Here is a 14,113-nt window from a genome sequence, read left to right as displayed (position 1 = left end):
CTTCGTACTTGAAGGAAAAATTTGATTTTGTAGGATTGCCTGCTGATTTGAGATCATGTCGTATGCTGACACTTCACATGCCTTTTCACAAGACGAAGTTCTATAAACTCTCGTTTACAGTGCAAGCTATTGAGTTGTGGAATGCGCTCCCACTAAATATACGTGAGGCAAAATCGCTTGAAACATTTAAAAACGCGGTGAAAGCATATTATCTTGCACAATAATGACGACATTTATTATACCTTGATTATGTTTATTTTTATTATCTATATGTTCATATATGTGTATGATTGAGTATATATTAGTTTATTATTTTATATTTATTTATTATATTTTTTTTATTTGTGCAATTTTGTTTATGTATTTGTATTTAGCTATTTGAATGTACGTTTATAATAATTTTACACCACCTGTCCGCTCTCTCTCATCTTGTCCTAATCCAAAGGTTGCCTGGCAGAGATCGCTACTTAGCGATAAGGCCGCCTTTTGTATTCTACTTCTGTCTTTGTATTTCTTTTGTTTTTTAATTTTCCTAACTTCATTGTGGTGTATAAATAAAGAGTTAAATAAATAATAATAATAAACTTTGTACACATAATCTTTGAAGTGTTAGAAGTAATATAGGATATTTTCTATCCCGACATTAAGCTCGGTTCCTTTGGGAGAGGGGATGAAAGTGTTTGACGATTTTACACCATAACTCCGTAATAAAAATAATTATTTTTGTACTATAGAGGTTATAATATGTGTTTAATTTGGCCCAAACTTTGTGTGGATCCGATGAATGTGGTTGGAGATAGAGCACAGAACTCCTCAGCGGACAGCAGCAAACCCCTCATTTAAGGCTTAGCGATACTGAATACTTTAATTTTTTTTAGAACTACAACTAAATTTAATGCCACAGCAAAAAAACTAAATCAAACGCAACAGCTAGTAAGGACATAAATTTTGAACTCACGATATCAATTTGTCCAGGTTCTTAAACCACATCCCCGCATCCTGGTACTGGAAATCATCCCCCATTGTGACCAGGATGTTGTCTGTTCGATAAGGGATGGACATTTGTAGGACTTTGGCTATGAAAGCTGACACCTAGCGAGAATAGAACCACTTTATTTGCTAGAATGTAGGTAATGTTTTGGTGTTACAATAAATAAATAAATAAATATACGACGACAATACACAAATCGCCATCTAGTCCCAAAGTAAGCGTAGCTTGTGTTATGGGTACTGAGATAGCTGATGAATATTTTTATTAATATAACACACATAAATACTTATAATATACAGATAAACACCCAGACACTGGAAAACAATTTTGTTCATCACACAAACATTTTCCAGTTGTGGGAATCGAATCCACGGCCCACTCAGAAAGCAGGTTCGCCGCCAGTCAATGATTATTTGTGACTGCTAAACATACCTTGTTGTTGTTTGTTTATACTCACAATCTTGGAAAATGGGAATTGGTTTGCAATATCTAAGTAAGTATATATCAATGTAAATTGTTGATATTGGAAAAGAGCAACTGCTGAGTTTCTTGCCGGCTTCTGCTCGGTAGAATCTGCCTTCCGAACCGGTGGTAGAGTCACTACACACAGAGAGACTTGACGTTTCAAACGTGCTTATATTAGGCCTACTTGAAATAAATGAATTTTGAATTTTCGAATTCCAATAATAATAATCCCTACTAATATTATAAATGTGAATGTAAGTTTGTTTGTTACGCTTTCACGCAAAAACTACTAAACCGATCATTACGAAACTTTGTACACATATTCCTGAATGTATAAGAAGTGATATAGAATGCTTTTTATCCCGAAATTAAGCTCAGTTCTCTCGGGAGAGGGGACGAAAGTGTTTGACGATTTTACACCGGGCTTAGCTATCCTAAATACATAAAGTGCTGCCACATTTATGAGGCACATGTCTTTTGAAAAAAAAAAAAACAAAAGCGGACGAAGTCGCGGGCAACAGCTAGTATAATAATAAATGGTTAGAATTCCGGCCAAATACCGATATGACAAGAATTAAAACAAAAAATACTTTGAAGATAATCAAATACAGACTACGATAATATATAAATAATTAAATTTACTTAACTTTATATAAAAAGAAAATAAGACTAATTCATTCATTTACCTTTAATTTCGTGAAACGTAAAGAAATTAAAGATCTTTAATTTCTAAAACAATTTTTTATTATATAAAGTAAAGTAAATATAATTCTTGATTTATATATTCAGTTTAAGTTAAAAGTACAAATAAATACCTATATTAATAGTATGCAAAAATTCAATTTATTATGAACTAAACGATTATACATAACTGGGGCAATCTGCTATAAAATCTATTATATGTTAATCTGTTCGGAATAAAACAAAACTAAATTTTTGGCCCGACCAGGGATACAAACACAGGACCTCGTAATCCGACGGTACTTGAACATGTCAAAGTCAAAAATATCTTTATTCAAGTAGGCCCACAGGTGGCACTGATGCGTACATAAGAACCACACGGTAGTGAGATGATGGCGATAACCACATTCGTAAACTTAAAACTAAAGCTACGAGGGTTCCAAACGCGTCCTGGTCTAAGAAGAAGCCCACAACAAACTTAGCCGGGTGTTTTTTTTTTTTGTTATCACCATCTCACAATGTCATTTTAAATTATAAGAAGAGCAACCTGGTTAGAGCAATAATTTACACCCAAGCTTTTTTATCGTTTACGTAGTCCTTTATACTATAATAGGACTTTTCTATAAGCTTACGTTTAATACAAACTTTGAACTTTTTAAGAGACATCTCCAAGATGACAATTGGTAGTTTATTGTAGAATTGTATGCAATTTCCTTTAAACGAATTATGAATTTTATTTAACCTAGTACATTGCACTGTAAGTTTATTCTTACTTCTAATGTTTAAATTATTGCAGTCACATTTTTTCTTAAATTTAGAAATTTAGAAATTTTAGAAATGTTTTGTTGTGTGTATTGTATTGTGTGTATAGTGGTAACCACTAAACCATCGGGGCAGTCTTTCGAGGCTATTTTGTATCACAGTATAATATACAGAATGTTTTAATTGTGAGGAAATTAGTTTGGAATAACATACTAGGAGACTATAGTAAAATAGGAGATAACGCTTTGCAAGACTCATGTTGACCACAGATATGGGAGAACTAGTGCGAAAACTTAGGTTTTTTTTTTTTTGTCGATGCATGAAACAAAAAGTGTTTTTATAAGAGGTTTGACAAATATCATGTTTTATAATAAAAAAAATAAAAATAAATATTGTTAAATTGCATTATCTATGAAAACGGCAACAAAATAATGTATTGTATAGAAGCAGGCGTTACTTTGCGGAAATCCATGATATATTATCAAAATAATGTATGTTACTTGAGGCCTAAATTAATATAAAGCATCGGCCATTAAATTCTCATTATAATTTAATTATGTAATCGACGTAATCCCAATCTGTTTTATTTTACATTGTTCTGTATCATTGTTGTTTCACATGTATATAATTTCACATGTTCTTTTGCAAATAAATGATTATTATTACCTAACATGTTGTACGGGTCCCACTCAACCCCTTTTAATAATTGTTTAAGTGTAATTTATTAATTTATTTATATACTAGCGGACCCCAGCGCCATCTGTCGGGCTGATTTGTGAATCTAAACCATCCAGTGTGTCACCCCAACGCATACCCAAAAATTTATTCAAATCGCTCCAGCCGTTTAGGAGGAGTTCAGTGACATACACACGCACACAAGAAATATATATATATAGATTTAAATATTATAGGTATACAGACCTCCCTTCCTTCATTAATTTTAGGGTACCGTACTTAAGGGTTTTTTTTTTTTTATTACTTAAGGGTAAAACGGAACTTTTCTATGGTCGCTTTAACTAAATATATTGATAATCGGTCAAGCGCGAGTCGGATACAACTGACTGTCAACTGTCTGCCAGCGGGCTGTATTTCATATAATTGCAGTTGTCAGATAAAGGACCCACCAATGTGTTGTTATTTTTAGCTGTATTTTACTTTATTTAATTTATCCCGAAAGCGAGCCAAAAAACTAAAAACATTTAAACAAACTGCAAACGGGCCCTTAATATAAAATTATTAATAAACCTAAGAGCCATACCCAGCCCTCCCCAAAAAGGGCAAGAAATTTCATTTTTACATTTTTTTTTCCACTACCCACTCTTGACTGTAATTTCCCCAGCTGCTCAGTAATTATGCAGTCTGAGATGACGACGGGCTAACCTGGGGGTGATGGCAGCTAATCACTTTCCAAGCGATACGTACCTGAACGCCAAATTTCTTAGCGGCAAGTCTTTGTCGGTACAATTCACGTACTAGTTAAAATACACATGCATCCAACACGCATATACAACGTGTAACGGAATTACGAAATACTGTTGAAAGTTGCATAAACAAATAAATAAATACACTACGACAATACACACATCGCCATCTAGCCCCAAAATAAGCGTAGCTTGTGTTATGGGTACTTAGATAACTGATAAATCATTTTAAGAATAATATACATAAATACTTATTATATATAGATAAACACGCAGACACTGAAAAACATTCGTGTTCATCACGCAAAAATTGTCCAGTTGTGGGAATCGAACCCACGGCCTTAGAATCAGAAAGCAGGGTCGCTGCCCACTGCGCCAATCGGCCATAAGTATATTTCATAAGGAATCACCGTATAACAATTTTAAATCAAAAGAATATTTATTTTTCCATACAAACGAATTAAAAAAATCCGAAGTGTGACAACCCTATTGAAGATAAAAGACCGACACGAGCATAGTACCTACTCCACGCGACGCGTACCTAACAAAGTGACAGTTGTCACTTGATTTTACTTTTGCATGTGATGTTAGGGCTGTATCTTATTTCTCTCAGTAAAAACTATGGCAGTTCGAAAAAATTTTGCGTTTTGATTACGCGGATAATTCTCAGAGACAGTAAATTATGTAATGAAAGCATATGGGAAGTAATATTTCGGTTTCCATTTACACGTTGTATAAAAATTTAACATGCTTGTCGGACTCACTCTATAAGCTTGTCCAGGTTTCTAAAATGCATCCTCGCATCCTGGTAGAAGAAATCTTCGCCCATTGTTACCAAGACATTTCTCGTTGTGTAACCTTTCGACATGTTTTTGCATGTTTCCAAAAAATCGTGCACCTATGTATGGACAACTTTTTTTATTTTTTTTACATAATGTTCTCAAAGGTGTTTGGATTCCATCAATCCGCACTGGGTCAGCGTGGTGGACTACGGCCTTAACCCCTTCTAATGCCTTACGTCGTTAGGCATTACATAAGAGTTCGTGAAACGTTTTTTAGGCATCGCCTAGATTACTAGGTATCCGATTAAGGCGATTCCAAGGTTTAGTGAAAACGGGCATAGGCATTTTATATGAAGGTTTTTTGCCTAAGTATTAGAAGCTACTAGTACTATCCCGCTCTTCTGCCACAGGTATTTTCTTACAGGCCTGTAAAAGATTGCTTGCAGCAATAAGGACGCCTGTGCATGCATTTATTTCAGTGTTTCTAATAGTGTTTCTTCCTCTTCTTAGTACTTATAGTATAAACCTATACTTATAGTACTTATAGTACACAACAACTAGTTTGTTTGTATGTTTGATTTTTTTTTTATTCCACAACAAGTTAGCCCTCGACTGCAATCTCATCTGGTGGTAAGTGATGATGAGCCATTTGGTCCGCTGATTATAAATATCGTGCGAATGATACAGCATGATATAAACCGCCTTTTCTATATCTATTCTTTAATAGCGCGGGGTTAGTACAAAAAATTACCGCTTGCGATTTGGCCCTGTAATGTGCGATCGGCATTATACCGGAAAAATGTACTAGGAGAGCAGAAATCGAAGGAGACAATACTACTGGGAAAAATGCACGGTCAGCAATATACACTCAATTTTTTCAATCCTTTCTTATAATTTAAACAGTCTTTTCAGTACTTTATAGTGTAAAGTATATTTTAGTAGTATATTATACAACGAGTTTGGTAGATTGGGTTTTACAACACTACGATTTTCATCACATGTGGGAAAAGTTGGCTAAAATACGTTTTTTTTCTTTACTATTTAAAACTTACTTAACACTAAAAAGTAGCAAAAATATTTTTTATTATTATAGAACAAGTTAAAATATAGACTGTATCTAAGAAATGTTTTAGGAGAGAGAAAAACAGTGGAGTGAGTACTAAATAAACGATACATACTCTGGCATCAACATTGAACATGGGCGAATCCGGGTCATCTATAATAGGTTCGTCGTCGCAGAGCACGTCGAAACAAAACCCGGGCGGAGGGGAGTAAGTGTTGAAAAGTACACCCGTGAATAAGTCTGATGAATTGCCTAGAAATAAAAAAATATACATATATATTGCGACAATACACACGTCGCATCTAGCCTCAAAGTAAGCTTAGCTTGTGTTATGGGTACTAAGATTACAGACTGAATAAGTTATATACATAAACACTTTTACTACGCAGATATACTCCCAGACACTGAAAAGCATTCATGTTCATCACACAAACATTTTCCATTTGGGAATCGAACCCACGGCCTCGGACCTCGGCGCCTACCGGCCGTTCACCATGAAATGGAAAAATGGGATAAAAAATTTGAGCTAGCAACATTCCGCTCAATGTATGATTGAGTATATATATAAAAGTTGATTATTTTATATTTATTTATTATATTTTTCTTTTTTGTGCAATTTTGTTTATGTATTTAGCTATTTTAATGTAGATTTATAAAAGTGCCTACTATAATAACTAAATGAGCATTCTGTTTGTTTTTCAATTCACAGGTTAATACGTACCTAAATTATCATCTCCCCTCCAAATCATTTCCATCCTCTTCTGGGATAGCCTTGCCCCTTTATCCTGATAGTCTATCCTGCCCAGGAATAGTCCGTCATAGCCCATGGCGGCGAGGAGTGATGCGAACTCTCGGGAGTGGCCGAATGGGTCGATTTGCCATCCGACTCTTGGCATACCACATGGCCCGAAGGTTTCATTGAGTTTTCTAGAAAGAAGAAGAAAACAAAAAGGAGAGTTTAAATAATTGGGTAAGAGAGAGAGAGAGAGAGAGAATCTATTTCAATAAACCAAATAATCCAAATTTGAGAAACCTTTCCTTCTTTAGATTTTAAAAGGTGTGTTAATGATAAACACAAGGAAGTGATCGAATGTAGTTTTATATTTACGAACATAAACAAAAGGGGGTAGGGGTGAGGGTTGTTCCCCTTTTTATTCGAAGTATGTATCTCTGCTATGTAAATTCATTAAGTTCCAGCAATAATATGCAAGAAACTAAAAAGTCTTGTCGATAAAGTACCAGGGAATCATACAAAATGAAAGTTTGATAATAAACGCGGATATAACTCAAATCAATCGTCAATCCAAATGTTACACAATGCTGAGTTTGAACTTTTTACTATTTTTGTGCTAAGTACTATCTATACTGGCGTTTCTGTTATTTGAGCATTGAGTTATGTCACAGTAAATATATGACGTGTAAATGAAAACCGAAATAATAGTTCAGAGGCTTTAGTGGTACATTATTTACTGTCTCTGAGACTTATCTGTGAAACCGAAACGTTAATAGTATTTGAGTAAACCATTGCATTTTATTTTTGACTCCTGCCAATTTATTAAATACGTGTCGCGTAGGTACTGTTAGGTTCGGTTAAATACGGATTTTAAATCACCGTCATCCCACATAAATTATTATTATTTAAAAATGTTTTATTACTTTAAGAATGTAGAACTTGTTACTTTTATTGATTTTAACTACGTCAAGAATATTTATTAGATTATTAGATGGTTAGTTGGCTGATTTTAATGAAACCAGCCAATGACATCGATGCAGAAAAACATCGACCAATCACAACCCACGGTGGCGGTGGGGTGATTGGACCGACAAAAATAGACATCGACGTTGATGACGGGTCAGTCGGGTAGTGGATGGGAAGGTGGAAAGACGAATACAAAAAGTGTGTAATATTAAGAAGAAAAAGGAAAAATTATAATTAAAATATTAAAAGAAGAAAGTTGTGTTTATTTTCACTGACCCTTCAGTACTATGCACGGGTCGGTCTTTTATCTTCATGGGGTTGTCATAAGCAAACACTAAGAATGATTCGAATTAGTTTGTATGGAAAAATAAGTATGCTTCTTTGTATTTAATATTTTTACAGGGTGATTCCTTGTGAAATATACTTATGCACCCTTAAACTTATAACAACGTTGTTTATATTTAAACCAAGACATCCTTTGATCTTTGATACCCGTACTTGTTTACCATAGGGGTAGAGATGGGAATTTTCCTCTTTTCCATATTATCATACAACATCTTGCTTGCCTATGAAAAAAGCTTGTGAAAAGCTACAAAAAGCGGATAACCTAGTCTAAAAGTACCAGGGTACCATACCCCAAGTGGAGCTATCTCACCTCAATCCCCAAGTGAACTGATCTATGGTGCTCTGGTAATGCGAAGCGGCCTCGTCGTTCATGCTCCAAGCCCCGCCCACAAACTGCAGCCGTCCTTGTCGCACTAACGTATGAACCTTGTGACGTATGTCGTCTCCTTGTCGCACCCACCATTTCCAGAAAAAGGCCGTCTCTACGTAGATAAACCTGAGAATTGGTATTCAATACATCAATATAATACCACTTGCTTCAACGAAGGAACACAGCGACATGAGGGAACCTGCATGCCTGAGAGTTCTTCATAATGTTCTCAAAGGCGTCTAGAGTCCACCAATCCGCACTGGTGGACTACGTGGCCAACGTGGTGGACTACCACATCCCACATCGTCATATAGCCCCAAAGTAAGCGCAGCTTGTGTTATGGGTAATAAGATGACTTTTGAATATTTTTATGTATATTATACATAAATTCTTATGATATACATATAAACATCCAGATATTGAAAAACACTAATGTTCATCACACAAACGTTTTCCAGTTGTGGGAATCGAACCCACGGCCTTGGACTCGGAAAGCAGGGTCACTGCCCACTGCGCCACTCGGCCGGTATATATTAGTTCAAATGACGCTTTGTCAATGCTATATGTATTTTGTTTGCTTTATAAATAAATAAAATAAACTTCTATCAGTTTTCTCGCATTGCGTCAGAGCTATAACTATATTAAAGCCCGGATTTCAGTTTGTCTTTAATTTATTTATTGCTTAGGTTTAGGTTAATAGGTTAATAGAATAGGTGCATGATTTCTTATAGTAGGTTCAAATAGATACATATTTGAACTAGAACTACATCAATATTCTAATCGTCATCTTTATTTATTTCTATAATCGATTCCATAATCAATATCAAAATCGATATTAAATTCGATATCGATATCAATATCGATTACGATTTTAAAATCGATTACAATATCGATTTTGCCATCGATTACGATATCGATATTGCAATTCCGTAATCGATAGAAGCTGGACTGAACTTTTCCTATATTCGGCATTCCTCATCCAGTCGATGCCTGCCACTTTTCGAAAGTCGTCGTCGCTCCATCTAGTTGGGGGGCGTCCGACACTCCGTTTACCGACATCCACATCGACATTGATATTCGATATCAACATCGATCCCGGAAAAATCGATTACGATATCGATATTTATATCAATATTAATATCGATTACTATAATCGATTTCGATATCGATCTCTATTTCTATTTTAAAATCTATATCTATTCGGAAGCACAAAAACTTTAAACGTGATGACGGTTTAAAATTAGCGAGTGTGTGGAATCAAGTGGTAAAGTCTTGCAAGCCAAGAAAGTGTAACTTCCATAGCTTCTTAGCGCAGCGTATTGCTTCTCAATTTAAAAGTGAAGTTTGTCAGTGTAGTTTGTCGAACGGTTCGTGAAACACAAAGAGAAGACGAAAGCGGGTAGTCAGATTCTGCCCGTGACATCCAACTTGACCTACGCAGTCCCGTCGTGACCACAATCCATGCAACTGGGTCGAAATATCGACATATATATCTATCTCTCTATCTTCTATATATATAATAGAGAAAGTGTGTGGGTATGTTCCGTATAGGCTCCGAAACGGCTGGACCATTTTCAATGAAACTTTCAGGGAATCTTCGGATTGACCTGGCGAGTAAAGTTTGGTGACGATCGGAGCACTCCTATTTTTGAACTGTCAAATACAGCTTTTATTTACTATGATGATATTCTATTGTTGGGTGTACATGGGTGTAGATAATGATCTTCATCCGCTCGAGAAGAGAATAGAAGAAAATGAATACGGAGAGAAATAAATGATTTAATATATTATTTACTATTTGGCAGATATTTTAAAGGTTTAAATAGATAATAAGTCTTAAACAAAAACTGTAAAGTATTTATACCCAAGGAACAATTCAAGGCATTAATTAACCAAGAACAACGGGGTTTTAGTATGGATGCGTGAAATTAATATTTTTAATATAAGTAGATAAAGGTTATACCATATATTATGAGACTTAAATTAAAAATTTAATGATGTAAGTTTATTGTTTAAATAAAATAACGCAAAATCTAGCCGAAGCGGGCTGGGTACGCTAGTATAATATCCTATAATATTACCGTGGTATTTACCCGTTGAACTATTTTTAAGGAGTAAAAGAAGTGTTACCTCCTCTTTGGATCCTGCCATAATTCCTGGACGACTGAATCCAAAATGTACTGGACGCCAGCTTTTTGAATGTTGTTACGACCTGTAATACAATAACAAAATTAGCTTTTAAGATCCCATACATTGGATAGAAGCAGGCGTTAGTTTACGGAAATAAACGATATATAATGAAAAATTAAGCTTAATTTGCTATACTCCGCGAAAAGCAGGAGAATCTGTATGGATATGGACTATAATTCGCTGCCCAATTGGCAAGCAACAGCCAGATTATAAATGGTGCAAGCAGGGTCACGCATAGTCAGTGTATTATAAGCCGTTTGTCATGGTGTTTAGATTTAATTTGGCACACACTTTTGTTGTCTAGGTAATAATAACGCTAAGCAAAAACGGTTGCAAGCCGATTTCAAACATAAACCGAACCGTTAGAGTAGCTATTTGATTAACAATTTGTCAAAGACAACCTTTTTTGCTGTTCTGTGTCAGAAGCAGAAGATAAAGGTAGTGACATACTTACTTCCATAATAATACTGGTCGACAGTCTTCAGCCAACCAACGTCGTCGTGTGTGTGAGGGACAATGTGCACGTTCAACAAACCTGGCTCTGCTTGTGTGCAACTCTGTTAAAAATATATTATACAGATTGGTTGTTTTTCTGAAAATAATTTTATATAGGTTGATTATTTTCTGAAAATCGCTTTATACAGTGTATATTATTTTCAAAAAATCATATATATTACTAGCGGACCCCAGCGCCATCTGTCGGGCTAATTTGTGAATCTAAACCATCCAGGGTGCCACCCAAAGTAATACCAAAAAAATCATTCAAATCGGTCCAGCCGGTCTAGGAGTTCAGTGACATACACACGCACACAAGAAATATATATTTTAAGATAATAACAATGCAACCCGCAGTATTTAAAAAAAACCTAGTAAATGTAATGCCGTTCTAGAATAATGTAATGAAAACTAAAACACAATAATTGGAAAGCTTCCGTAAATAATGAAGTTATCGTCAACTGATAGCGGTTGCGTGACCTTTCTACCCGATAATAAACACAGTGACAAATAATTGCAAACAAACATATTTACATGTCTATGTAACATTTTTTTTTCTTTGGTGTACCATAAAAGTTTATTCATTCATTCATCAGCCATGGATCTAGGGGGGGGGCATAATGAATGGCTAAGAGGTATTCTATATGATCTGAAAAATTACCAGATTATCACTCCCCCTGACGACCTCTGTCACGAAAAGCTCTTCTTCTACTACAACCTTTTGACGACCTTCTTGGCGCAAAGGTGAGCGCTGTGAATGTAAGCAAGGGGTCCCGGGATCGATTCCCGGCAAGGGAAATTTGGGAATTTATAATTTCTGAATTTTCTCGGGTCTGGTCTGGTGGTTTGGCCATGGCTAGTTACACTGACAAAGACGTGCCGCTAAGCCATTAAGTGTTCCGGTGCGATGTCGCGTAGAAGCCGATTAGGGGTATGACTACCAAACTCCCTAACAGGTTAGCCCGCTACCATCTTAGATTGCATCATCACTTACCACTAGGTGAGATTGCAGTCAAGGGCTAACTTGTACATGAATAAAAGAAAAACAATATGTTTGCAGGAGTACCGGAATGAACTGGTAAATATAAAGAAATACCAGATCATTGTGGTCGATTAAGAAGTACCAGGATATAATGAATAGCTAAGAGGTACTATGGGACCTGGTATGATCTGTTAAATTACCAGATTATCACCTCCCCGGACAAGCTATGTAATAAGAAGGAATACCTACCTCATAGCCACATTTTTCTCCTCTCCTCGGATATATTTCGTCAACGAGTGGTGTAGCTGATGCAATTCCGACTATAGACAGCAGAATACAGGAAAACATTATCTGAAAAAAAAAAAAATTTTTTGTGAGACTAAACCTATAGATTTTTTTTGACGACCTCGCTGGCGCATTGCTAAACGCTGTGGTATTTTAAACGGGATCACCTAGTTTCGATCCGGCGGGGGCAAGACAAAGAAATGTCGCCAAGCGATTTAGCTTCCGGTACGATGTCGTGGAGAAACCGATTAGAGTTTATAGGTCTTTAGTACATTGGATTGCAGGCGTTACTTTGCGGAAAAACCGTCTGGTCCAGGTGCCGTCTTTTCGGGCCGGAAGCGGCCAAATGCTATGCCCATCTCCTCCCCGGTAATCAGCGGGACAGAACCGCTATCGAGCAGCGGGGCGGAACCCCTTCCGGCCTCAGGCACGAGGTAGGACATCTACTCTCTGGGAGTACGGGAAGAGCCCCTCGACGGCACGCCGCAAGAACTCCGGCTGAAGGGTCTGGGTTGCCGGAGGCCCCTAGATACGGAGCTTCCTTCTCGCAACGCGATAAGGGCGACCCCAGGTGTCTCTACTCAGGCCCTCCAGCAGTCTCTCAAGGGTCCGCTCCTCACCAGCTGAAGGGCCATCTTGGCCTGGCGATAAGCCTCCCGCAGCTGCTCCTCCAGAACTCTGTCCATTCCGTTCCGCCTAAGGCACCGAACACAATCCCCAGTTCTGGGAGAGGACCACCGCAGGACTTGAACTTCTTAATGTACGTCCCTTTCAGATGGCTGGACTTGGTAGCCAACTGAATAAAGGACGCCGTGCGCATTCCCGCGCAACCTCTTGCGTGCCGAGCTTGATGGGATCTTCTCGGCAAGATTCCTCGCTCGCCATCCTATCCTCTGAGTCCAAGACCGTAGTTCGGACTGCCACCACGCGGTCCTGGAGAAACCGACTCAAGACGGTCTCCTTCGTCTCCTCCTCCGCCGCCGTAAGTTCTGCCATCGCGCTCCCTACGCGAGTTCCCCCTAAGAATTGGGGTCGAACCCCGTGACACCGATCCTACGCGCCCTTTTTTTTTTTTTTTTTTCGCTGGGAAATGCGTGCCCGCGCCCAAGTTGGAGCGTCAAAGGATCGCGGTCGCATACAACTTTGACGCTACTCGCCGGAGGCACGCAATGGTGTCTACGGAGGTGGCATAAGGTGCGCATATCTGCGCCTCCTGCCACCTATTCTCCTTCTTCGGAGGGGAAGAGCATCAGCCGCCTGCTCTCTCTCCCTCTCCGAGGCCTCCTTCAAGCCCATTACGGCTTCGCAGAAGGAGGCGACAGTAGACCATCCCTCTTCACTGCCGAGCATCAGATTGATAACACTCGGCAGCGAGAGGTCACCGTCCAGGAGTGACACCATCGCGTGTCTTTGCGGCGCCCATGACGCGCATAATGCCAAGGTGTGGAGCGCCGTCTCTTCAGGCGCGCCACACTCATGGCAGATCGGCGAGGCCTCCCTCCTCGCGATCCCGTGCAAGTACTTACCGAAGCAGCCGTGTCCGGTAAGCACCTGCACGAGACGATATGTCAGCGCGCCATGG

At 37.9% G+C, this 14,113-nt stretch overlaps 1 protein-coding gene across 3 annotated transcripts in view; it reads right to left on the bottom strand.

The window, feature by feature from the left end:
• LOC120635666 (lysosomal alpha-mannosidase-like) overlaps positions 1 to 14,113 on the bottom strand; it is a 35,328-nt gene that overhangs the window by 13,387 nt on the left and 7,828 nt on the right. Inside the window, exons 2-8 of one of the 3 annotated variants that reach the window (XM_039906754.1) lie at positions 12,496 to 12,597; positions 11,224 to 11,326; positions 10,710 to 10,791; positions 8,520 to 8,705; positions 6,887 to 7,092; positions 6,281 to 6,417; positions 5,085 to 5,218 (exon numbers count right to left, since the gene is read on the bottom strand). In XM_039906754.1, coding sequence (XP_039762688.1) covers positions 5,085 to 5,218; positions 6,281 to 6,417; positions 6,887 to 7,092; positions 8,520 to 8,705; positions 10,710 to 10,791; positions 11,224 to 11,326; positions 12,496 to 12,594 — 947 coding nt within the window. In that variant the 5' untranslated portion in view covers positions 12,595 to 12,597. Of the gene's footprint in view, positions 1 to 958; positions 1,093 to 5,084; positions 5,219 to 6,280; positions 6,418 to 6,886; positions 7,093 to 8,519; positions 8,706 to 10,709; positions 10,792 to 11,223; positions 11,327 to 12,495; positions 12,598 to 14,113 lie in introns of all 3 variants that reach the window. The other 2 variants (XM_039906753.1, XM_039906751.1) reach the window with 2 other exon arrangements.

This window comes from Pararge aegeria, chromosome 27, assembly GCF_905163445.1.
Source record: "Pararge aegeria chromosome 27, ilParAegt1.1, whole genome shotgun sequence".
NCBI classification, from domain to species: Eukaryota; Metazoa; Arthropoda; class Insecta; order Lepidoptera; family Nymphalidae; genus Pararge; species Pararge aegeria.
The sequence above is the reverse complement of the archived record's forward strand: the minus strand, read 5'-3'. Positions and strand labels throughout refer to the sequence as shown.